The sequence below is a fragment of the Takifugu flavidus genome, chromosome 4 (assembly GCF_003711565.1).
Source record: "Takifugu flavidus isolate HTHZ2018 chromosome 4, ASM371156v2, whole genome shotgun sequence".
NCBI classification, from domain to species: Eukaryota; Metazoa; Chordata; class Actinopteri; order Tetraodontiformes; family Tetraodontidae; genus Takifugu; species Takifugu flavidus.
This window is the reverse complement of record NC_079523.1, coordinates 5,690,423-5,714,631: the sequence shown is the minus strand read 5'-3', so window position 1 is coordinate 5,714,631 and position 24,209 is coordinate 5,690,423. Positions and strand designations below refer to the sequence as shown.

Below are 24,209 nucleotides of genomic sequence, written 5' to 3'. Positions count from 1 at the left end.
CAACCACGTGGTGTTAGCAAAATAATGCACATGGTCACATATATTTATATCTGAGTGCGCGCGGCCAGTCGGGGCTCTCACCTCGTTGTCGTGTGGCGGGAGCTGATGGAGCAGCTGTTTGATGCGGTATTTCTCTCCTGGGCTGTTCACGTAGGGCACCTTGTCCTCAGGCAGCGAGCTGTAGTAATGATAAACCTGCACACACACACACACACACACACACGGATGACGACACTGAGAACTGTTGCATGTACACCTCAAACCTACTGTAGTCAGTTGCCATTTGTATCATCAGTTAAGAGGAATTGTTTATTCCGTCCATTCCTGCTAAAACATCAAAAAGAGGTGACGACGAAGGAGAGGAGAGCAAAATAAAGAGAGTCATTTTTGCTCGTATTCATATAATCACCTTAGCGAGGGAAGGTTGGGGGGGGGTGCACGGGCAAAGATTCATAGGACAAAAGGAGAGACTTAATGGGCCCTCGCCTTTTCACCACCACATAAGACAAAAAGACCATTGACAGGTTGTTAAGAAATTGCAGTGGCCAAATGGAATCTGTAACCTTGAATCTTAACTGTGGTGCTAATCCAGCCAGGAGACACTTTTACAGGAGGCATTATGAGTAACACCTCTGAGTTAGTATCTTTTTATTAAAGTCCAGCACAGAGTTTGGGGCGTAATAGAGGTCAGGCTTGAGTAGGAAGGAGACCTGTATAAAGGTATAAAGAGCAGCGGCAGAGGTGAAGGAGGGAAGAAGGGAATGAGAGAAGCGACCAACAACACCAGGAGACGAGGGCGAACACGATCGCTATCTTGCCAGGAAAATGTAATGACCCCATTTTGTTCTAGGCGTTCACAAACAGCCCGTCACGCAAAAACAGAACAACAGATGTGCGGATTTCGGAATTCCAAGGAAAGGTGTCCTTCTCACGAAAAGAAACGGCACGAAGGCAGGTCACGTCGCGCGTCGGGAGGATTTCCTTAAAGTCCGTTTGTTGTTGGGATGAATTTATGGCAGGAGGCACTTGTTGGAACTGTAACCTAATTCCTTTCACTGTTTTGGTTGGCTCCCTCTCGCGCTGGCAAGGGACGCAGGATCCGTGTCCAGCAGCGCTGCCCGGGACGCCAGAGGCTCTCAGGATAGCCCATGAAAGAATAACTGTAGTCGGAGCTGGAGAAATCCAAAATCTCCCTTCCTAGCTCGAACGCGAAATCCAAAGGCAACAGCGTTAGAAGAGAGGAGGCGAGAGGCCGATCTGAAGACGCACGCATGACGCAGCTGGAGGGGAAGCAGCTTGTGATGATAACCCAAATCAAAAGCACATGAATCCAAAGCCAGAGCAACATTTCAGACTGTACCAAAAAAAAAAAATCTACTGAAAATATTACTTTGTGACAAGAGCGATTGCTTCACACAGCTGGTTTCCATTGCAGTCAGTGGCGAGGCAGCAAGAGGCGAAGGGGGGAAGGCCGCCGCCAGGCCGCCTAGCAGCGGTTCTAGACCAGAGAGGTTGTGCGATTGAGACGTTCCAGCCCGACCTGGTGGGACTGCTGGCGTTGTCATAGGGTGGCGAGCAGATTTGGAGAGCGAGCTTTCATCCTCTGTGCCGCTCTCATCACGTCCCTGCCGACACGCTGGAGTGATTGCAGCTCAACGCCGCTGTCAGCGAGGTTGTGGCAGCAAATTCCACGTGAACAGCGGAGCGTGGGGGCCTGATTTAGGCGGGTGTGTGTTGGTGTTACGATCCTGCAGACTAGACTGCGCTGCTCCGTTGGTGATGGTGAACAAAAGAAACGCGCTTGGCATCAGAAGCTGCAACTTGGCGCCGTTGGAGGAGCCAGAGAGGATGGAGGGAACAGAGGAGGAGGAGGAGGAGGAGCTCCGCCTCCATCCATGTCTGCCGCGGGCGGAGATCGCTTCATATTCTTTTATTGAATTAGCACTTCAGTGAGTAAACACATCCAAAATGAGGAGTCCCAAATAAGATTTGAATTATCCCTCATAATCCTCAAATATAGTCAGATTGAAAACACAGCCTGGCTCTGGTGTCTCTGGTTACACCGCTGCTGCCTGGGCTAAATGACAGGCTCATGCGTGGTCCCAGATCCCTACGGGAGAAACCTAAACCCACAGTTTAGATCCTGGAGATTAGCTTTGTGTTTACCATCTCCCTCTGTTCCCGCTGCGTCTTTACCTCGTACGCATGAAGGCTGGGTGTTGAAAAGCCCCACATCGGGAGCACTTCCGCCCCTCTGCTGAAAGGTCGCACGACGTGTTTCCACAGCTTGAACGACTGGGGGGGAATCTTCAGCTGTGGAGACTCTGCATTTAGTCTTTTTAAAATGACTCTTTTCAGTCTTTTGATTTCAACTTCCAGTCGATACACAAACAGCTTTTGTTATTTTTATTGCACATTTACTGGTTCCAGTTTCCATTATTGCTCCAGAAGTCGCACATAACCGGCCGGGAGCTTAATTGAGTCGAGGGTCGGATGTGTGACCCTGGAGGGGAATGAAAAATAGCTGCTCTCGAAGGTGAAAATGGGGGGGCTGGGCTATAACATTGTACTGACCAGTCCACTGAACACAGCAATAAATGCTCCTTTTGTCCCATACAGGAGGAAACCCTGCATCACTCCAACTCTGCCATTGCTCTATAAAGGTACTCAAAAGACAGTAACATGATCTGTAAGGATGTTCATTCGACATCAGTCCAGGACTGGACTAGATTTAACATGCTTGTATGTGAAATGAATTCGAGATTACTGCGACAGCTGGAGCCACACAATCAGACAACATAGCTGCAGAGTCTTGACTGGCGGAATAAAATCCAGCTCCAAAATATGACTCGCTTTCCAAGAAAAACACAGACGCTCCAAAGGGGCCACCGTACATTAAAAACAACAGTTTTTCTTTCGCGGAGAGTCACGTGTAAGAAGGTAAATACCTGCTCGGGTTTGAGGCCGGGCGGGACCCAGGCGTACTCCTCCAGCGCGCAGCCCGAGTCGTCGTCGGAGGTGGAGTTCCGCTGGAATTCGTACATGAGCTTGGTGACCGTCTTCTCCATCTCTACGGGCATGGCTGTCACTGCATGCTCCTCACGGCGACACTTGCAGTGTGTGCAGATCTTCCTGCAGAGGACGTGGGACAAAGCGTCCCGTTAGGCCCACATGTTGCTGAAGAGCGCACGTCAAGGTATGAACACGACATCAGGAAATATACGAGCACGATGGGGACAACAAATGCCCGGTTAATAAATCACACTGGAGGCTGTTGAGGTTCCCCAGCAACACACTGTGGTCACTGTTTGGAGGCGCCGAAGAGCTTTGCTGTTACTCAACAAAAGTGTGATAAAGGTTCCAAAAATGGACGCAATCGTTGCTTGTGGGCTTCGTCAAGGCCCCCCCACCAGCACCCCTCGGGACAGCGTGACTCGTGAGGATTGAGAACTTCACACGGCTGAAAGGTCCAGAGTTGTGAAACTAGGCCCAGAGAGTGACGGGAAGAAATACTGTACGAACACACACTTGCTTTAATGAGAAACACCAGCAGATGCGTCGCTGGGCCAGTTTTCCACGCACGTCAAGCAAAGGGTATCAATCTGGGGAGGTTCTCCAGGGGAAAAACACTCGGGAGTATCTGCCTCCACCGCTCCTGCTGCTAGCTGCGCTTTCATCTGCAGCGCTGTCTGGAGAGCACTAAAGCGAAGGCTATATTTCATAGGAACTACAAAATGTTAGGATTGAAAGCCCTGCGTTACTCTGAAGAAAGAGAAGAAAGTTCTGGGATAATACACAAGATGAAGACACACACACACTCTGACCCGCACAGCTCCAGGTCCTCGTATGAAGGGAAAACCCTTGACCAGGAGGCTGCATCCCACTAACGCCTGCTGGCGCTCAGGCGGCCAAAACCAGGAGACAATCCTGTTAACTTCCTAGACGGACGTTAACGTTGCCTGACAGGTAGACGCGAGGAGGAGCTCGGGGGAGTCGAGGACACCCCTTGACAGGCTGACAGCTTGGCCAGCTGAGAACTGTTTTGTGTGAAGTGTCTGGCAGGGGGACGGAGCGCCGCCCGGAGAAGCGGCCAAGTCCCACCTCGCATCCCGCTGAAAGGAGCGCTTCTTGTCCGGGGGGGTTGACTCGCGGTTAACAAAGCACTTCAGTATATCGGGCTTAGCGGTGATGGATTTTGACGATTGAAAGGACACTCTGAAAAGCGCTTCTGGCTCTCGGAGCCAAACCCCCGACTGACATGCTACAACTGGTCATATGACACGCGATCCCTGAAAAGAAAACACTCAACGCTAAAGCGCCAAGTTCGGAGCCAGCGCTCCCTCGCGGCTCGGGGATTCGAGATTCCTCGCCTTCCACCAGGAGCCTAACAGCTTATTACTGTCAGCTCCTGCTTTCCACACCAGAGACGGATCCCTGCGCGATACTGTAATTACTGGCTGAAGAGGTGGTCGGATACGCGCTCTCAGTTTTTGAGGGATGCAGGTCGGAGGAGTGGTACAATTAGACAGCTGGAGACGGCGTGCACGGCAAACACTGCTCCCAGTCGCATTGTATGATAGCTGGGGGGAGGAGCAGGTAGCTAGGAGCAGCTAGCCTAGTTACATCCTGATACCTTCACCATCATTACTAACTTACTAGCGTAGCCTTAGTAGCCAAAGGCTCCTATCTGAGGACAATGCCACACCACATGCACACTGCATTCAAAAGATATTTCAAATATTTCCACATTTATGGTATTTTGAAACTAAAATGACCCCCCCCAAGAGTTTCTAAATGCTTTGATTTTCCTGGTCCTAAACCCCTTGATTAGCATGGACAGGAAGCAGAACCAGACCAAGCTAATGAATGTTCGAGCCTTCAGATTGGACGACCTCCCTGGAGATTCACCCCACAAATATCTGTTGGCCCCCACATACCTACACTGGTCTTCTGGTCCCCCCCCCCCCCCCGTCTCCTCCATGGTGATTTACAACACGCTTCATGCACATGCCTGGGATTTTCCCTCCGCTGGAAGGTAATACTGAGCTTCCCTCTTCTAAACTATTCCATTTCAATCAGGAGAGATTTAAATGGGTCTTTCCGATGGTTCATAAGTGACTCCGAGGTAAAGATTTAAAGCGTGTCCTGTACTCAAACACGGCTGGCCTTTTGTCTCCTGGGAGATGTAAATGCTGCCTGTCAGCGGGAGGTTGAGGTTTGTTCAAGACCCGGGGGGGTGTGTTGTTAGATAGCAGTCCCCGTGACCGCGATGTCAGTGGGCAATGAGTCACTGATTCTGGTTAATTATCATCATCCTTCCCCTCTAGATTTGACCTGTTGCCTAGGTAACGGGTGGTTTTAAGGCATCACTGTGGCCCCTCCCTCTCACATTTAAATGGACTTTGTTCTAGCAGAGTTCTGAAATCTCCTTTTTTTACTGAATTTCCCAAATCTGCTTCCAGTCCAAGCGAAAGGCTTCTCTGCAACTGTCCTCGGGAGGCAGAAATAGTGCAGAGGTTGTTGGACATTCAGCTCAAGTTTACTAAAACCATCTGACTCCGGTGCATCCAAAAGCAAAGAATAACGCGGAAGAGTTCAGAAGCCTGGTTCCAGTTTCAATCCTGAGAGTTTCCCCGAAACCACAGCAGCTTTTCCATAGAATCACTCTGGACGGTCGGATTAAAACGCCATGTTTAAACGGAGGTTTTGCAACAAAGCAGAGCTTCACTGAGCTGACAGCGGAGCAGAGAGCAAACAGCTGGACGCAGGCTGCAGCCAAACCTGCTTTTCTTCCCTCGCCTCTGCCATTGTTTCCCCCAGTAGGAAGCGGACAAGGACCACAGACTCTCTCCTCGCTAAAGCCCTTGTTTGGTGGATTCCACACTTCCGCTCCAATTTTCAGGGGTTTTGCTGCGTAGCCGCAGATCGACGTCCAGCAAAAACGGCTTCTCAGACTGGAGCAGGTTCCTTCTGCCAAAGTCAGGGCCTTCAGGAGTTAATCACCATCAAACATGGCCGGAGGTGTTTCCGACAAGAATCAGGTTCCACGGAGAAGTTTTCCATTAGTGGCCAATTAAGAAGAACCAGATGCAGCGTGTTCCTCAGGACGGATCAGTCCTGCACCCATGTGTCAGAACCAGTCATGGGGCAGAGTTTGGGGCTCTTTCGACTCATTACAAAGTTAATTTTCTCCAACATTGACACCTTCATTTATCAGTAATTAAAGGCAAGTGCAAAGTCCCAAGTTTGTGCCGACTGGGAGGTTAATTACCCTCTTAACTAGCACAAAATATTTTTGCTCTGAGCACAAACGGTGAGTTGAGAACTCTCTGGACGGCGGTTGAGTGAGCTGGCCAAGAATAATGGCGTGGCTGTGTGGTGGAAATGGGCGTTTCAACTTAAGGCTGAGAGGCGTTTCAAGTGCGACCGCGCTCTCCTCCTCACTGGACCACATCAATTATTCATTTAGCTTCTCTGTACAGTGACACCACACTGGATGAAGAAACAGAAGGGATGAGACAGCGTCACCTTCAAATCAAACTGAGACAATCTGGCTTTTTTGGTTTTAATATAGGGGCTTTTTTTGGTTTTCACTTGTGTCTGTGAGGAATCGTCTTTCCTCATCAGAGAGCTTTTGACAACAGATCTGATCTGGTTCTCGGGATTCTATCATTTCAGTTAATGTTTGGACTGGTCCAGTGATCCTGAAGGCAGCTGCTCATCAGCCTATTCATGTGTTAATCCAGTGACCCTTTACTCTGCTCAAAGCCATCCAAATGGGTCAATTACCCTTGTGTCTTTTAATGTTCCCCTTAAAATAACTGCTACCGAGTCGAGCTCATGTCACCTTTTCCCAAACCCTCAAAAATCAAGCAGCGTGTGAAGGAACTGAGACTAAAACAGAAAAAAAAAACTCTTCTGTGAGAAACACCGGAGACCTGGAGAGAAGACTGCAGCGAACATGCATCTTATGACAAATATTCCGTCAGACAGGCAAAACGGTCAATTACTGTCGCTCTAACCGAATGAAAAGGGCCCAGACGTTTGACCACTGCGCTCCAGGGGGTAAAATGGGGCGACAACACACTTGTATAGTGCGAGAACTATAGTTTATATTTACATTAAACGCCCCCTTTAACGCAAAAAAAGGCTAACGACGATCAAACCTTTAAAAAGGTAAGAAAACGACTTTTGAAACCAAACCGCTGAGTTTGGGGCAAATTTACGCACGGACACTTCCAGCAAACATGCGTGTGTGTGTTTGTGAGGGGTCGTGGGGCTTAACGTCGACTCCAAATACGAAATAAAAGCGATCGATGAACAGCTTCTTACCTTCTTACAGCCCGCGGCGGGGGGACGCCACTGCCCTGGCTCTGGTGGTGCGGCTTTTGAGACACGTCTTCTTCATCGCAGAATTGGACGCACGACAGCGCCGGAGCTTTGCCACGAAAACACCTCTACGCGCTCGCCCGCACCCCTCTGCTACATCTACCCCCTCCGCTCGGATGCCTTTTGTTATCCGCCGCTCTCCGCAAACACACTCGGGAGTTCAGCAAAACAGGAGACAACTTCTGAAGTGAGTGAAACAGATTCCGGTTTACAGATCCAAAAACCAAAGTTCAGATTCCGGCGGGATGCTTAGAATAAAGCGTAGAAGTTCCTTAGATAGATGATTAATGCTGCAGAGTCACACTGAATGCCTGCACCGGGTGCTTGAAGCGCTGGAGACGCTCCGCTCGCTGCTGGAGCGACCGTCAGACTGCGCTTTAACTCTCCAACACACGTCAAGTGCCCGCAAGGAGGGCTGCGACTTCCGGTCAGGGGCAATAAAATAAAAGCATAGAAACGTATTCGTTAAATATTTTGCTTTGGTACTTAAATTTAATTACTAAACTTGCAATATTGTGTTATTTTACTATTCAATTTAAGTATTAAATCATATAGTTTATGGTATGATTGTCAGAATATATTAACTACATCATGAAGAGTTCAGATATGAAGTGCTCACTTCCTGTCTTCACGAGATTATTTGCTGGACTCACGCGCGCACACGCACAGGCACGCACACAGAGAGGGAGAGACAGTATCCCTCTCTCTACCCTAGAATGATGTCAGCAAGTCAGCATCTCAGCACTGGTGTAATTAGCAGCGTGAATGACTTGTGTTCTGGCAGGATTTGCAAGTGAATGAAACCACTTCCCTGAATTAACTGGCTGTGCACAAGAAGAGGAAGGAAAGAGAAGAGTTGACCTGCAAATGGAAATGGGCAACCTTGTGAACAAAAGAGGGCTGCATAACAAGAGCAGTGGATATATTAGAGCAAAAGGCAAACTACCAAAAGACTAATATCTAATTAATACCTATTGACCATATGTTTAATATCAGGCCATGACCAGCAGCAAAAGACATATGTTCAGTTTATGTTTTACGCCCCACATTGACATGTTTATCAAAATGCACATTAAATAATCAGCAGACCAGCAGTATATTATCTGCTTGTGGACAAGAAACAGGGCAAACGCTGTTCTCCCACACGCCTGTCTCGCCACTGCGTCTCTGCCGCTTCGGTTCCTCCAATCCCTGCATCCCTGTTTATCAAAGCAGAGCTGTAGTTGGTTTTCACCTTTGAGTGACTGGTGAGGCTTCAGATTTCCCATTCCATGTTACTAGGACCTCCAGTCACATTTAGCGGGGGCGCGTTTGGTCTCACACATTAGGACATATAATCGTAGCTAGCCCCCCCCACAAACACAAGACTATCAATTACAGCTCAGGCTGTACTTAAGGCCGATCCACAAGATTTTATAAGGAGCTCTAAGTGACAGTGTCCTATACTCAAAGCAACCACAGAATGGATCATCTGGTGTGGGGCAGCCATTTCCCTCAATGAGACTTTTCTTCAATAAGCTGCTCTCCAACCTGCAGTGAAGTGTTTTAAATGCCACGGGGGGTGGGGGTGGGGGGGGGGGGTGAATAAAAGCATAGGGCCAACTAGGGGGACATACCACAGATAGCACTGACGTGGACTCGCTCTGCGCAGAGAAGGTAATTTTAGACCATGAGGCAAACCGGTTTACTCCCCTCCTCAGCGAGCACGAGCATATTGAGGCTATTGTCTCTATCAAATGACAGGATGAGGGGATGTTGTAATTGTGCGCTCCCTTAGGCCCGGCAGAATCCCTACTTGTATAAGTAACATGTCGCGCCTTAATGTTATCCTCTGAGAACGTTGTTCACATCTTACTGAGGAAGGAACTGATTTATAGAGAGTCAGGAAGCACTAGCGGACTTTATGTTAAGTTGAAGCGTAGCCAGCATGGCCTCCCAATCTTTATTCCTCATCTGCTTTTTTAGGAACACCAGTCTCCTCTCCTTTCATGTGGCAAATGCCGATGGCTATCACTCCAGAGTCAACACATGAGGCAGCTGGGACGCACCCCAACAGCTGATAGCTCAGACATGCAGAGAGGGAGCCACAGAGCCGGCCTTCCTCTAGTGCTGCAGTAGGAAGGAGTCCACTGGTTTCATTATTTCCTTAGTGGATGACGCTCTCATCGAGCCTTTGCTGATAAACCCAGTTAAGTTTTTGAGCGTCTCTCCTGATGGGTGACCAGCCCTCTGCTACATCAGGCCTTCTTCTATAGAGAGGATATTATTATTCCAGGTTTTTAAACCTTTTCGCCCTTTCCCAGACAATCCAGTGAGGCCTCTGTCATTGAGGAAAATACACTGACTTCCCTTTCAGCGACCCTGACCGGCAGGAATGGGGGGGGCTCACTCTGGGTCGTCCGCAGCCATGTTCCCAGCAGATAAGTGGCCGTTCCTTATTCCGTGTTGAACATTAACTAGATTAATGCGTCGCGGTTTAGGGGTGAAATGGTATTTGTCCAACCGGGGGGGAAATGGTGAGGAAATGAGGAGGGTAGCCAGCCTGGCTGAGATTGTAATTAGCTTTTTTGCAGATTTAGCTGCACATTTAGCTCTTGGTGCAGAGCTCGCTGATAGAGCTTGGTAATACTTTCAATAAATGAGTAGGGGAAAGACAAAGAGACAGAAAAAATAAAGAGCACGGACACTTTGGTGCAACGAGGCCTCAGGCATGGAGGCGACCTTGCGGTGGGACGCCTCAAGGGAGCTGAAGCTAATTTTTTTTACTCCTGTTGGATGGCTTAGGCAAGGGCCCTTCATCAGAGAGGAGAAACACTCCAAGCTCTCAACCTCCTTCTATCCATTTAGGAATCCATCTCTGATGCAGAACAACACAGCTCAGTTTCTATGACAGTGTCCAAAAACAGAGATTTGTCACGGAGCTCCTCTCAGCTGGACCGTACATGTGGCTTTTGTTTTGGAACTTGCTGTAATCAGGTCATGGTCTGGACCCTAAAAGACGAGAAGATAAACGGAACTTCAAAAAAAAGAGAAAAAAAAGAGGCGGCATTTCTGATCAGCACTGAAGTCCGTATTGAAACAGGCAGCAGAGCGATACAGTATGTTTCATTTATCAGCTCAGCGAGTTCCACAAGTGAACCTTGATGCATCCTGCAGCCTCTGACGTGACTCTGCCATTCAGCCTCCTCTTCATCACCCTGACCCACATCAGCCATGAGATCTTTGCTCGCTTGTTTCATGACCTCTTTAGTTTCACATGCTGAGCGAGTGCTGGGCTGTCAGGCCTTTGAAAACGGCCTCACACTCAGCAGGGTTTTCCCACTATACTTAAGGATAACATGCCATGAAAAATGGAAAACGTAATAAAAAATCTCATATCTTTTGAGATACGAGCAAAGACGGAGGACTGAGATGATGACAAGAATTCTCCACTTTATTGCTCCAAACAGAGTCGGCGTCTTAAAAACTAATCCAGGCCAGGGAATTCTACTTTCTCCAGCTCTCTCCTGTGATCATTTATGCTCAAAAGACAGGTTAAATAAACTCTGGTGCATTCAGATATTTAGCTTGAGGACTCTGCAGGCAGCAACAGATGGGATTAGTTAATCCATCAGGGCACAAACGAGGAACCTGAAACACACCGAGAGTCTGGCGATTCCGACGCATCAAATTTATGTCGGTCACCACTGGGAGGGTTGGAGGGGGAGGGCCCACTGGCACCGAGGCGTTCCTTGGGACGGTATTTAATTAACAGCTGGAAGTTAAAGGGTGAATTAAGTTCATGTGATCGGACAGACCTGAGAGCATGGAGTCAGCACACGTTTCCAGACACGATCCCACCGTCTGCTTAAGGGGCCGACTGAACGTGTGTGAGAACATCCTGAAACACGTAGGGATCTGAGATAAGCCCCGCCCTCTTTCCCAATGCTCTCCAGAGGAGCCTGTGTCAAAGCAACAAAAACCTGTGCAGGAGTTCCTGTGACCTTACAGCTAAACCAACGATTCCTTGGAAATGATCAAACTGCTACGATGAATAAATTAATTAGGTAAGAAGATATTAAAATCAAAGAAACATGAAAGAGAAGCCGCAGAGGAAGGTTCCGCTGGCAGATCTGGGCTATGGTTTCATTTTTTTATGCACAGTGCCGCTTAATATACAGACTAGGGGTAGAAGTATAACAAACATAGTGCGACAGTCTTCTGAGGGGACAATTACGGCGTCCAGCCCTGGACTCCTCTGTCGAGGTCCTTGATCCTGACACAGCTGAAGAGGAGAACTGAGTCCCACTCAGTCCGCCACACAGATGAATCCCATTAACCAGCGCAGAGACTTTGACTTCCCCTGCTGTTAAAAATGCACTCTGATGTTGTTTTCAAGCTCCACATCAAACTCTGAGGCCATCTGAAGCTTGTTCTTCACTCACCACTTTCCCCAACTCCGTGCAGATCCCCTCTCGTCCTCGCCCATTAGTGGCAACGCTGAAAAGCCTGCAGTGAAACTAAATCACCTCAGGCTGCTGCTCTTTACAGCAGAGCTGGACCTCAGCTTTGGGCCTCTGTTTATTTGAACTGTGAACCTCCGCGTAAGGCGTGCGTGAAAGAAAAACTAAGTCTGTGTGTGAATGTGAGAGAGAGAGAGAGAGAGAGAGAGAGAGAGAGAGAGAGAGAGAGGAGAGAGAGAGAGGGAGAGAGAGAGAGAGAGAGGGAGAGAATGCTTATGTTCTAATTCAGATGGTGAGAGGGGAGTGAAATTTCACACAAACCTACTGTCTCTGGTTTCTTCGCACCTCTCTAAACACACTTTTTTCCCTCTCCACAGTGTATTTATTCACCCCGCAGGCTCCTGCCGCTCCTCGGCCTCTCCGGGCCACAGACGGCCCTCTGTGCTGCCCCGCAAGGCAGCAGCAGACCTCTTACACCCCCCATGGTGCTCCAGACACAATCCTGTCCCTCTGCTGACCTGCACATGTGACATCACGGCCTGTGTTTGCAACAAAATATTCAGTTGTATGTTTAGGATTATAGCGCCACATGGAAACATGCATTCACGACTTGACTGGCTAAAACAAGAAGAGAATGAATCGCCGAGGGAGGCTCTGTTTAAAAGATTCTGTATAAGTTGGTGACTGAAGGGCTGCCAGGTATTCAGATAGAAGAAGCCTGAGCAGACCCCCATCCTGTCGGCTCGCAAAATATGAAAACACAAACATTGTAATGTACGCGTGCACGGAGGGCTGGGTCGAGGTCTGCTTTTACCGACTGCAGGCAGAACGCCAGGCTAGGCTAGCTCCTATGATAAAACACATGTACAAAGCAGATCGGATTGATTCCAATCCAAAGTGTAGGAGGCTCAAACACATAATAGAAACATGCATATTCACACATGCCCAGTAATGGCCAGTGTAAGATGCTGCAAATCGCACGTCACGTGTGCACATTCCCACTTATACAGAGATGAGCGAACAATGATATCAGTGTCTCTACATGCAACATTTGTCTTTAAAATCCACACGAAACGAAGGAGAGCCTCGGACTAATCCACAAAAAGGCGGAGTTGATATCCTCCATGTCTAATCACATCACTGCAGCTGAAGAATGTTTGATGCCTGTTCTGGCTCCTCTCTGGTATCTGGGGCACAGAGCACCAGTCAGCAGTTGGAGCTGCTCAGGAAAAGGCTGCTATGCAAGCGTGCGCCAGCCACAAGACTGATACTGGCGTCAGAATGAATCACAGCCACAGCCTGTAGCATACCAAGAGGTTAGGGAGAGAGAGAGGGAGAGAGATCATAAAAAGAGATCATAAAGGCAACATCAATGGGGGCCAGACCGTGTGGGGGTGTGAAAAGCAGGAGGGCTTGGGAGACAATGCTTAAGAGGGTAATACAATGAGGCGTGGAAAACCAACCATATGACAGGGAAGGAGATCACATGGAAGCTTTTCCCCGTGCTGCTCGGCTAGCTGTACATTTGATTGATGGTTCGCCACCGTACTGAGAACTGAACGCCTTCTAATGTCTCGTGAACGTTACAACATATTCTACACACAACGTTAAAAGGACTGTGCGAGCTCCTTCCGAGTCAACACGGTTATTTAGCGCCACAGCACACGCCGCAATGCTGAAGCAAAATGCAAACTTGCAATGAAAAGTTTAGATTTAGATTTAATTTCCATTCAAATGACAGACTGGTTAATCAACTCATGGGAGTGCCAGGTGTCACGTTGATTTCCTGTGTCTGACCCCTGAACAGAGACCCAGAGGCACGCGTCTCTATTGATCAGGAGCTCTTTTGCATTAGGCTTCCTTGACCCTTCTTCTCCATCCAATCCACTAAAGTCTGCCTCCTCGTGCCCTGTCAACTATTGATCACACAGAAAAAAATCAAAACTCGTCAGCAGATTTCAAGGCAGTCTTTCATTCTTCTCAAACAATATGTGATCAATACAGCGGGAGAGTCAGCAGGTTCAGGGGAATGATTCCAAACCTCCCTGTAGCCTAATTGGCAAAATAAAATACAAATATGGACAGATTGAGAAGCAGATACAATAGAAGGCAACTTTGATGACATAGCGCAGATCCCAGGGTGCAGACAGCATAAACAACACTAACCCCTCACATCTGGGACACATTCACTCCCCATGTGCAATTTATTACATATTTTTGAAAATGCAGCCTTACTCCAGTCTGTAATCTCCTGGAGGGAGTTTATTCACGATGTTCACGGTTTGGCCTGTGTGACTTCAGCACGACAAAGTTTTGCTAGGAAGGAGCTGACGGGAGGGTTCCCGTTCAGTTTGACTCGCGGAGGCGGACCATTACGATACGGTGTTTGCATGTCGGTTAAACCGGGGGGGGTAACCGCGAGGAGGCTTTAACTGATGATGATGTGTTTGTGTATGTCTAGAACATTTAAAAACAGTGGAGTTAGAGGCTGTGACACACAGGAGGAACCGTTAACCCTTTCAGACACTCCAAGCTTTTGGGGGATTTCAGGCCGGTGGGGATGTCGTCTTGTGCCATTTCTACCATTAAGCTACCGTTATTTTTATGGAATTTAAAGGTCTGGTTTTACAGTCATTTTTGCTGTGTTGTAAACAAGCAACCCTTTTTTATTTACATGGAAAATGGCAATGCTGTCAAAACAGCAATGCAAAACAGCGTTTTAAAATAGGCTTTTAAAGTAAAAAATGAATGAACTAAAAACACTGAAGAAAAACCTTAAGTCACAATGGAGACCAGCAGGCCAGCGACAGTCCCAGAGTCCTTGGTCAAAAATGACTGCTTTAGAGGCAAGGGGAGAAATTCATCACCAACATGGCTGCCAGGCTGGGTAAACTTTAAAGGTCCTGTGATGGCTATAAATTTGGTCATCAACTTGGAGACTCCCGGCAAACTTGGAATTCTGAACGGTCACAGTCATCATTCCAAATGATTCCTCTAACCTCAAACCAGGAGGAAACATATATGTAGCTTAGCTGTGTGTATTTAATCCCCTTGGTTTCAGTTTCTTATTGGGAATGTCACCCGATGACTGTGGCTTGATTGAAGCACGCTGAGGACACGGTGCCAAACGTGTCGCTTTAACCAGAGCGGCATTACATCATAATAATGAGCACATAAATCACCAATCCAGACATTTTTGAACATGCCCAGCACCTCCACCCCACCCACCCTCCATCAGTCAGCCTCTGTTTAGTCTTGCTGCCTTGCTACCATGTCTGCCAGTTTTCTCTCCAGGGTGCTGACAAACTGAGAGGCCGTGTGTCCAAATAGTCCCTTAATAGGTCAAGACGATGCAGCTGCCAGATCTGGTCTGCATGTGTGCACTTCACTGTGATCTCTACAGCCATTCCATTAAACTAAAGGATACAACTAGGTAGCATCAACACACTTCTATTCAGACCTGGATTTCTGTTTTTCTGTGTCCATTTCTCAGGAGTAATCCTGATATGAACACAGACTTACCCTGCTGCCTCACTTGTACTCACTCTAAATGTCCTAAAGTTACGCGGCACTGACGCAACATCTCTCCCAAACCATGAGATTGAGACACCCAGAAGCATCTGCTGGAGCAGAAGGATGCTGAAACAGTGATAGACTCCTATAAAAATGTGAGGGGTCTGGTGGTGGGTTTGTTCCACCAGCAGCCCAACTCTCCCCTCACATGATCCTCAGTAACTCTGACAACTTGACTGGGAAGCCTCTGCAGCTGGCCGCTGCAGGCGTGACCAGACAGGTGAGGAGACACCTCCAACCTGATCCTCAGGAGATCCTGCATGGTGCAACAGTGAAAGAAGAAACAGAATCAGGTCGGGGCTGATTCACAACCACAGAACGTGACCATCCAAAGAACTAGTCTGTTCTTTAACCGATTGGTCCCACTTGCAGGCATACATCTGTTTCACTGAAAGATTGATTGTCACAGTGACACGCTCAAACACAGAAAACCGATAATGGGCCCACTGTGTAATGTAAAACATGCAGATTGTATCAACTGGCTCTGATAATTACTGATAGCTGCAGTAATTATCTTGTGCGGTTGTGTTCAAGCGACCCACAAAGCGGCTGGTGTCATATGTCAGCATGGCTGCAGTGGAAATGACAGGATTTGTCACAGTCTCTCACAGACCTTTTAGCAAAATGAAAAAAAAGACGAAGAAAACAAGTGCAAATATGAGAGTTTCAGCTGTAATATGAGAGCTGGAATGCAAGGCCATGAGCCAGGACTGCTGGCTCCACTGCTGTCACTGTAAACTAACGCAAAGGCCGCAAATGAAAATGTATCTATCATTGTTCTACATTATTAAAACGCACTGGAAAAAGATCAAGCATTTAGACAGGAGAATCAAAAGCACAAGTATGAGCTTTCACTTCGAGTTTTATTAACAGCGGGAAGAAACGTTCAACTCTTTTTTATGTGGCTGTGACAGGATGATAATAATTTTTTTTAAAAAACGATATGAAATGTGCAAAGGTGATTCAAAGTGAGCAGAACACGAAAGGTAAGGCTGGTTTTCGTTTGTTGGATTCAAAAATGTGTCGACATGTCGCTTTGAATCAGAACGGCTCAAGAACATTAAGTTCCAAATCAGCATGTACACACATCTGAACTGAATCACGCTGAGCAGACGAGTGTAAGGATGTAATTATGTATTTGAATACATGGGATCATTCTGGGTGTTGTCACGCAGATTGGGAACCATTAAAGTCAGAATGGTGGTTTCTGAGTGAACATTACAGATAAACAACTTATGACAAGGAGAAAAACCCAGGCCGTCTTGGAAAAGAAGGAAATTTGTGCCAAAAGAGGAAGCACATCACGTGTGTGGGTGCAGCTGCATGATGCAAAAGCTCCAGGTGTTGCCATCTTTGGTGAAAAACATGATGATTTGGGTTGAAGAAAATGGCCTTAAGTCAGCAGAGATTTTCACACACACACACACACAACACACACACACACACACACACACACACACACATACACATACACATACACACACACACACAGGTAATCACACGTAAGCAAACAAAGACACAAAGCAGCTTTGGAGAAAGAGACTAAGAGGGAACATAATTGTGGATAAAGCTCTTCTGTCATACATATTCACTCCAGAGACTCTGCTGAGAAAAACCAACAACTGCACCTCAAGTACATCGGACTGAAGCCAAGCACGCGACCGTGTTCTGTCGGTCCTGCAGGGGGTCCGAATGGTGTGTTGTTCTGTTCTTCCACTAATGCCCAGTCATACAGCCTGCTGTGAGATTCCAAAACAAATTAGGGACAGATAACAGATTCAATGAGAAAGAGGAGGAATCTGTTTATTTACTTAATTTGTGTGTGTGTGTGTGCGTGTGAATGTGTGTGTGGTGTGTGTGTGTGTGTGTGTGCGCCTGTGTGCTTCCTGGAGGGAAAGTTTGCCACACAAGAGCATCTACCAGTATTGCAAAGATTAATTGATGGTCTAAATCTGTTTCTTATTATTTCTTTATGCATTTTAAGTAGATGGGGGTCTTCAGCCCCATGAGGTGGTGTATGTGGTGGGTGCGAGTGCATATGTGTGGTTTGTGTGTGTGCGTGCGATGATTGAGTTAAAAGAATCCCAAACATCGAATGCACATCGCCTATACCCAATTGTGTTAGCAACGCTGGACAGGAAGACACGCGGGTCGTATCCAAGCTGTTTCTTAGCCTGTCAGAGTCTGTGCAGATGGACCGTTTCTGCCCTGCGTGCGTACAGAGGAAGCCTAACAAGTTGGTTAGCAGGAAATTTTTACAATGCAAGGGCAGACAGACACCGCCAGGTTTCATGGCGATGGGCTCTAGTTAGGACGGAGAGCTGGGTGAATGGGGGCTGGGCGGACCAGGAGGTGGAAACCAACTTTCTCCACTAACATTGACCTGAAGCAAACAGTGGGGCCCTTTTGACTTCTGTTTGCTGTCCGGGTGCTAGCGGCAGCGACCGCTTTTACACCTCCATGTCACGAGCGGTGAGTGCACGCCTTTGTGTGCGGGGGGAAAAGCTACAGCTATAAAGGGGGGCCCTACAATGTAAGAAAACTTGGACTGAGGGAAAAGGAAGAGGCGCGACAGAGCTGATAAGAGAATGTTGTGGGTTTAATGAAAAAACCCAATTGGACAGTCTGGTTACACAGACGTGGGTGTGAAAAGATACGGACTGTCCCATCGTATCTCTTTAGTGGGAGACTGTGGGAACTTTCAGGGGGTAGTCTGGAAAAAAATACTGTTTAGTCCCTTTAAAAGTATAAAGCGAAGAAAAGTGCTGCAAAGGCAACATTGAAGGCTCCAGGTCGCTGATAGGCTGCGCTCCAGGTCGCTGTTTTAAATCTATTCTCTTCCCAAAACCACACACACAGCACATCAACCCCAACACATGATTTCCATGAGGCTTTTGCCTATTGTCAGCCTCTGTGCAAACCTGTTCCTCTGTAGAACCACGGAAAGGTCTCTGCTAAGCCTTTATGAGCTAATTAAAGTCTGGCCAAGACTGGAAAGCTGGTGATAAGGCTTGTCTCCAGCCCACTCATTAAAACTATATGCTCCACTGGGGGCTCCCTCACTTGCACACACACGTTGCAGAGGGCCAGAACAACAGTGGCAGCATTATTGCGTGATTAAGCAGCCTCCCAGACCGATTTCATAGATTTTGGATGAAGTATGTGACAAAAACCCCCCAAACAAAACACTGAGGTTTTAGAAAGGAGGCAAACGTGCTGCATCTGTGTGTGTAATCTAATCAAGCTAACACTGTATGGAATGTGGGTTTTCCCAGTTCTCTGTTCAGGAAATATTAGCTGCATGATAATTTTATTAGAATGTCGTAACTCTCCAGAGAGCTCACACACGTCTTTCCACTGTACTCACAAGTATCTTTCTCTGTCTCCAATCAACTGATCACGGATGTTTATCTCTCGTTCCTTCGTTCTGCTTCTCAAATGAAACAAAAACCCGAGTGAGTGAGTGAGTGAGTGAGTGAGTGAGTGAGTGAGTGAGTGAGTGAGTGAGTGAGTGAGTCTTCCAACATTCCATTCTGTATGGATTTGGCAAAACACAGCAGGAGGAGACATGATCACGGGCTGCGGGGAATTGATCTCTAAACCATTACTGGGCAAATTACAGAGCGGCAGAAAATAAGACGGCAAGATGGAGGAAGAAAAAATCCTGAAGGTGAAGAGGCAGAGAGAAAGAACAGCTTGGAGCGGTGGAGGGGAGGTTACAGAGAGAAGTCTGCTGGCTGCTTTGTTAGAAGGATTGCTTGTTTGGAAATGAATCTACAATCTGTGTCGGTACGAAGCTCAGCCAAAGTACGCACACACACACACATATTCAAGCACACAGACACACACGCACACACGATATTGACCTCCAACCTTGGAACAGCAAAGCTCACAATGGCTACCAGCCGTGTGTTCACTGGACAGACGTGCAGCAGAATTAAAAATAAAAACAAAAAATCAACTACAACTTTACATATATTGAATGAAAAACCAGAAAAATGAAGAGATACTGCATTTAGACCCTTTTCTTCTAACATCGAAATCCTTTTGGGTCACTGAATGAATGAAAACTCTCAACAAGCCATCTTGTTTCATTCTATTTGACTTTTAATGGATAAATATTCCAAGGTTTTATGTTTGTTTGGCTTTCCCAGCAATGGCTTTGTATATTCATGCAACCTGACTTGATTTAGTTTGCAAGCACAGGCATATTTCTGTTATATTTATTATCCCAAACACCTGTTTGGAACGTTCCATGTTTCTGGGATCTGGTTTGTAGCATACAGCTCTGAGATCTGTTGCATTATTGCACATTTCTTTTCTTGTTTTTTCTTTTCAAAGGATGATCTGAAAAATAATAAAGTTCCAGCTATCTACTCGATCCAGCGCAGTTTGCTCTTAAATCACATTCCTACTGCTGTTACTGCAGCAGCACAGCAGACTTTATACTGCCAATATCAACATAAATATCAGATGGATCTATTGAAAACAACATGTATTCGACATACAGAAGCTGCATTTCACGTAGAGAGTCACATTTCAGGGGTAAATGACAGGTTTTAACTGTCTCATACTGAAGATGTTCTGTGAGTGCAGCTGAGACCCCCCCCCCCCCCCCCCAAAAAAAAATGCTGACTTCTCCAGCTGAGGAGACAGCATCAAAAAGCACACAGCAGCCTGACTGTCTCGCATTTGTCTGCACTTATCCATCACTTGTTTGCGTGGACAACTGCAGCGTCCTAGGCTGCTACACTCAACGATCAACGGCGAGATCCTGCAGGCACCATCCAGAGAGAGACAGGATGAGACTGGAAGTGGGATGGAGGTAGAGTGGGAGGGAGATGCAGACTATCTGCCACAGGTTCCTGTGTGCATCACGTATTGTACAGTGACTGCCAACAAAACTATCTGTAAACCTGTATGTGTGTGTGTGTGTGTGGGGTGTGTGTGTGGGTGTGTGTGCGTGCGCGCTCTACTTGGCTTCATTGAACAGGTCCTGTGGCCATGCCAAAACCACGGTTATTCTCCAGCCAGCGGCGAAGGCAGTGGAGCACAGATACTTCATTATGGCCTCATTCATCACCTCTGGGACAGTTTGGCACCACTCTCAATCCCACTAACCCCCCCCCCCCCCCCCCCCCCCGCCCAACCTCGTTCCTCACTCCTTTTTGCAGAAGCACAGGTCCTTCGCTCGTCTCTCACACCCCTGTCTCTTCATCTCCCTGCACTCCTGAGGTTGTTCCAGCTCTTACCCTTTGTCTGATATTATTTCTAATCTCCACTCTACACCCCCCCTCCCCCGCCTCCCATCTTTCATTAACTCTGTACTGCTGTCGCTGAGATATTGAAATGAACTGTATAGTTATACGTTTTTGGAAGGTTCCACTGGTTCTTATGGAGAATGCAGAATGACGAGTTGTGAAGAACCAAAAAAATTACTTTTTCAGCTTTTCTGTTTTTGACATAATCCTGAAATTTTCCGGGGAGAATCATTAAAGATGGTCCTTTAAGGCCTCGTAGTTATTTCATTTATCAAATATATTCATCCCCAGTGTGCAGTTTGACTGCAATTTCCGAAAATAAAATCCAAATATATATATATATAAATAGGAAAACAGTGCAATAAAAGCAAATCATTTCAATATACCAGTAAAGTCAGATGCCTGACTTCAAAACAGACATTGTTAGGAGTCAATCATAGTTTAATCAACAACCTGTGATAAATATAGACAAATAACTTTTATAAAGTATCATAAAACCTCTCAGCAGTTTCTGAGAAATAATTAAGCTGTTTCCATTCAGCCTAAATCTGGAAATAATTCCTTAAAAAAGAAATATGTCCATATTTTATCAACACAATGGAAACTTAAAGCATTTCGTGGGACAAAAATCTGCCAGAGCAACCAGCAGCACAGAAAGTTGAAAGCCTGTAGTTCATTTCGTCTGAATCCTTAGACCACACCAGTGGCCTACCTGCCATCCCATATGGTTGGCATTCCGCCTAATTAAAGCTTTTGTTGCCCCACAAACTGGGTGTATTACCATAAGTGCTCCCCACAGTCCTGTATTTATGGCAACTTGGCATTATAAACAAGGATTAAAGGAGATAGGGCAATTTCTCTGTGCGTCTCCATATGGACAGAGAAAAGTTCCCAGACAAGATGGCAGGAAACAAAAACAGCAAAACCCAAAGTGAAAACTGAAAACCCTGAATTTGCACACGGGAAGCCAACACTATCAATGTCACAGAGGGCAAGAAAACGCATTTCTGGAGCCGCTATTACGTTGTTAATTATGACTTTAATGAACTGTGCGAGAGCAGGCACTTCCTCTGCACACTGCGCAACCAGAAATAGCACCGTTTAGTTCGACGCGCGAACCATATGGCTAAAAAACAAAGAGTTTCCACTGCAAAATGTTTCCGCGGTGAAACTCTTTCCACAGGCGGAGGTGACGTTCCGGGGCTCTGTGTTCGGCCCCAAACAAGATGGAAAAACAAGGGAGGTGCAGAGGAAAATCAAATTAGCACGCCGCTAATGGCGTGGCTCAGCTGTGTGCCTCATTTCCTCATTTAGTCTCACGGTGACTTAAGGACTCGTGAAAGTCCAATCCATCTCTTCACATGTAACATTTAAGCTGTTAGCTAAATGAGGAGCCACTTTCACAGCGACGTGGCAGACGGTGAAAGACGACGGCTGAAGAACCACATCTGGGGTCTCTTTGAACACTGGTGACTACGTAGAAAACAACAAAACAGACATTTTTCTTGTTTTGTTTATACGTTATCTCAGAAACAAATGACTCATAGTGACACGGCCGTCCACTGTTGAAAATTCATTTTGTCCCCGTCAGCAGGAACGCTCAGACGGGATAAGTTCAACGGAGGGATACGAGCGTTCCGAGTCCCCGTCTAATCGCTTCCACTGACACATCCAGTCTTCATGCCTTTATAAACTGCTGCCTCGCTGCCTGCTTACATTCCTGGAAGCAGATTGTGTTCAGGGGGGAAAAAATGTCTGCCATTGTAAAGTCTTAACAACGCGCTGTTGTTGTGAACTCAACTTTAACAGCTCCGGGAATTTTTTTTTCACTGACTTAATCTCATTGACACTTGAGGCAGTTAAGGAGAAGACTGACTGAGGGTTTGGTTAAAATGTTTGCAACGTTCCGGCTCGACCAAGGAGGGGTCACATTTAGCACTTTTAGCTTCCACATTGCTTCTGACGGCCTTTGACTGTCTCCTCTCTGTTCGACACCCTGCTGCAGTCCTCTCCCCGCCAGTCCATGTCTGTCTTCCACTCTCTCCATCTTCTTGTGGCACCCTCCTCCCCCTCCCAGTCACTTCCAACACTCTCTTGTGAAGAGGTTCTTGTGTTTGATGGACAAGGCCTGAGTGCAGACATCTCCCTATGGTCCTCCTTATCAGTGGCCAAGTTTGGCAGAGATGAGTGGCAGCTGGCTTTTTCTGGCTGCACTTTGTCTCCAGAGTGCTTTCTCTCTCTCTCTCTATTTCTATCTCTCTCTCTTTCTTTCTGGCTCTCTCTCTCTCTAAATGCACAAAGGACTACAGTTATAATTCATGCTGGTATTGATATATAAAGCATATATAATTAAAAATGACCTTCCGATATCATCTGACCTTACTGTGTCTGAGAGACATTTTGTTGAAATTGAATCCGCCCTTTGGGCTCACATCATAACTGTGACATCTGGTGACGACAGACCCACTAACCCAGTTTTCCTGTACTTTACCCTCAACTTTTATCTTGACTGGTTCCCATGAAATGACTGGAAATAAAACATAAATTCTGGAGCCAGTGGGAAACCTAGTCCCGTGAGGGCCCCAAGTCTTCTGTCCTACCAGGTAGACAGCTACCTTCACCATGGAAACTAGGATTTCAGGTTTTCAACCCTTGTTTTAATCTTGTATGAAATGGTTACTGAAATTGTAAACCATGGTATCAGCATGGATGGTTGCTGTTGTCTACATTCATTCATTGTTTCACTCTTGGTAAACTCCCGAGTGAACGATCTTTGAACTCACACCTAAAGATTTAAGGAAAAGCTACCTAAAAATTCCTCTTAAACAGAAGGAGGTGCAGCAGGACTGCTGTCGCGTTGTGAAGGTGTGAAGAAAAACGTGGGCGGCAAAAATTGACAGCGATGTTGTCAAGTGTTAGTTGGTTAAATCATCACAAATATCGATCCTGGACGTGTGATCCCCACTTAAGACTGATGCTGACTGACCTTTTTAGAGAGCCACACGATGACAACAGGACTGAAATCAGTGGCTCCGATCGATACAGATGATACACCGCGCAGGGGATCGGGGGGGCCGACCACTCGCTTAGCAAATCAATTGCTGAGCTCCTTGCAACAGAGGAGCTGCTTCCCTCTGCGCTCCACCCGCCCCCACCCGGCCTTAAACGTCCTCTTACTCTCTTTGAACTTCGAAGTATGGGATGTTTTTCTTAGGGCCTGAAAGGAAGTGGTAAGAGGATGATCTCTCCACATCTTTTACCTAATCCAGTTTGTCTTGTAAATCCACTGTTGATGCCATACGCCCACACAAGCATGCCCAGAAAAACACATGTTATGTTCCCTAGCAACCAAATTTAATCCGTCAATGCCTTGTGTTAATGCTATCGTCGATGTGGGTGGGTGCGTCCAGCCCAGGTGAAGAGAGCACTTAGACCTATGCTACAGGAAACCCAACCCTCCCCGACCAACCCCTCACACGAGGGTGCCATCATCAGAGCTGCCAACATGTCTGTGTGGAATGCACCGGCAATTTACAGGAACACT

At 47.0% G+C, this 24,209-nt stretch overlaps 1 protein-coding gene across 3 annotated transcripts in view; it reads right to left on the bottom strand.

Annotated features, from left to right (window-relative positions):
• The window catches only part of prickle2b (prickle homolog 2b), a 52,268-nt gene that overhangs the window by 5,708 nt on the left and 22,351 nt on the right, over positions 1-24,209 (bottom strand). For 2 of the 3 annotated variants that reach the window (XM_057030394.1, XM_057030396.1), the window contains 2 exons: positions 2,949-3,132; positions 82-195 (listed from right to left, as the gene is read on the bottom strand). In XM_057030394.1, the coding sequence (XP_056886374.1) occupies positions 82-195; positions 2,949-3,132 (298 nt within the window). Of the gene's footprint in view, positions 1-81; positions 196-2,948; positions 3,133-7,332; positions 7,771-24,209 lie in introns of those variants that run through there. The other variant, XM_057030395.1, reaches the window with a different exon arrangement.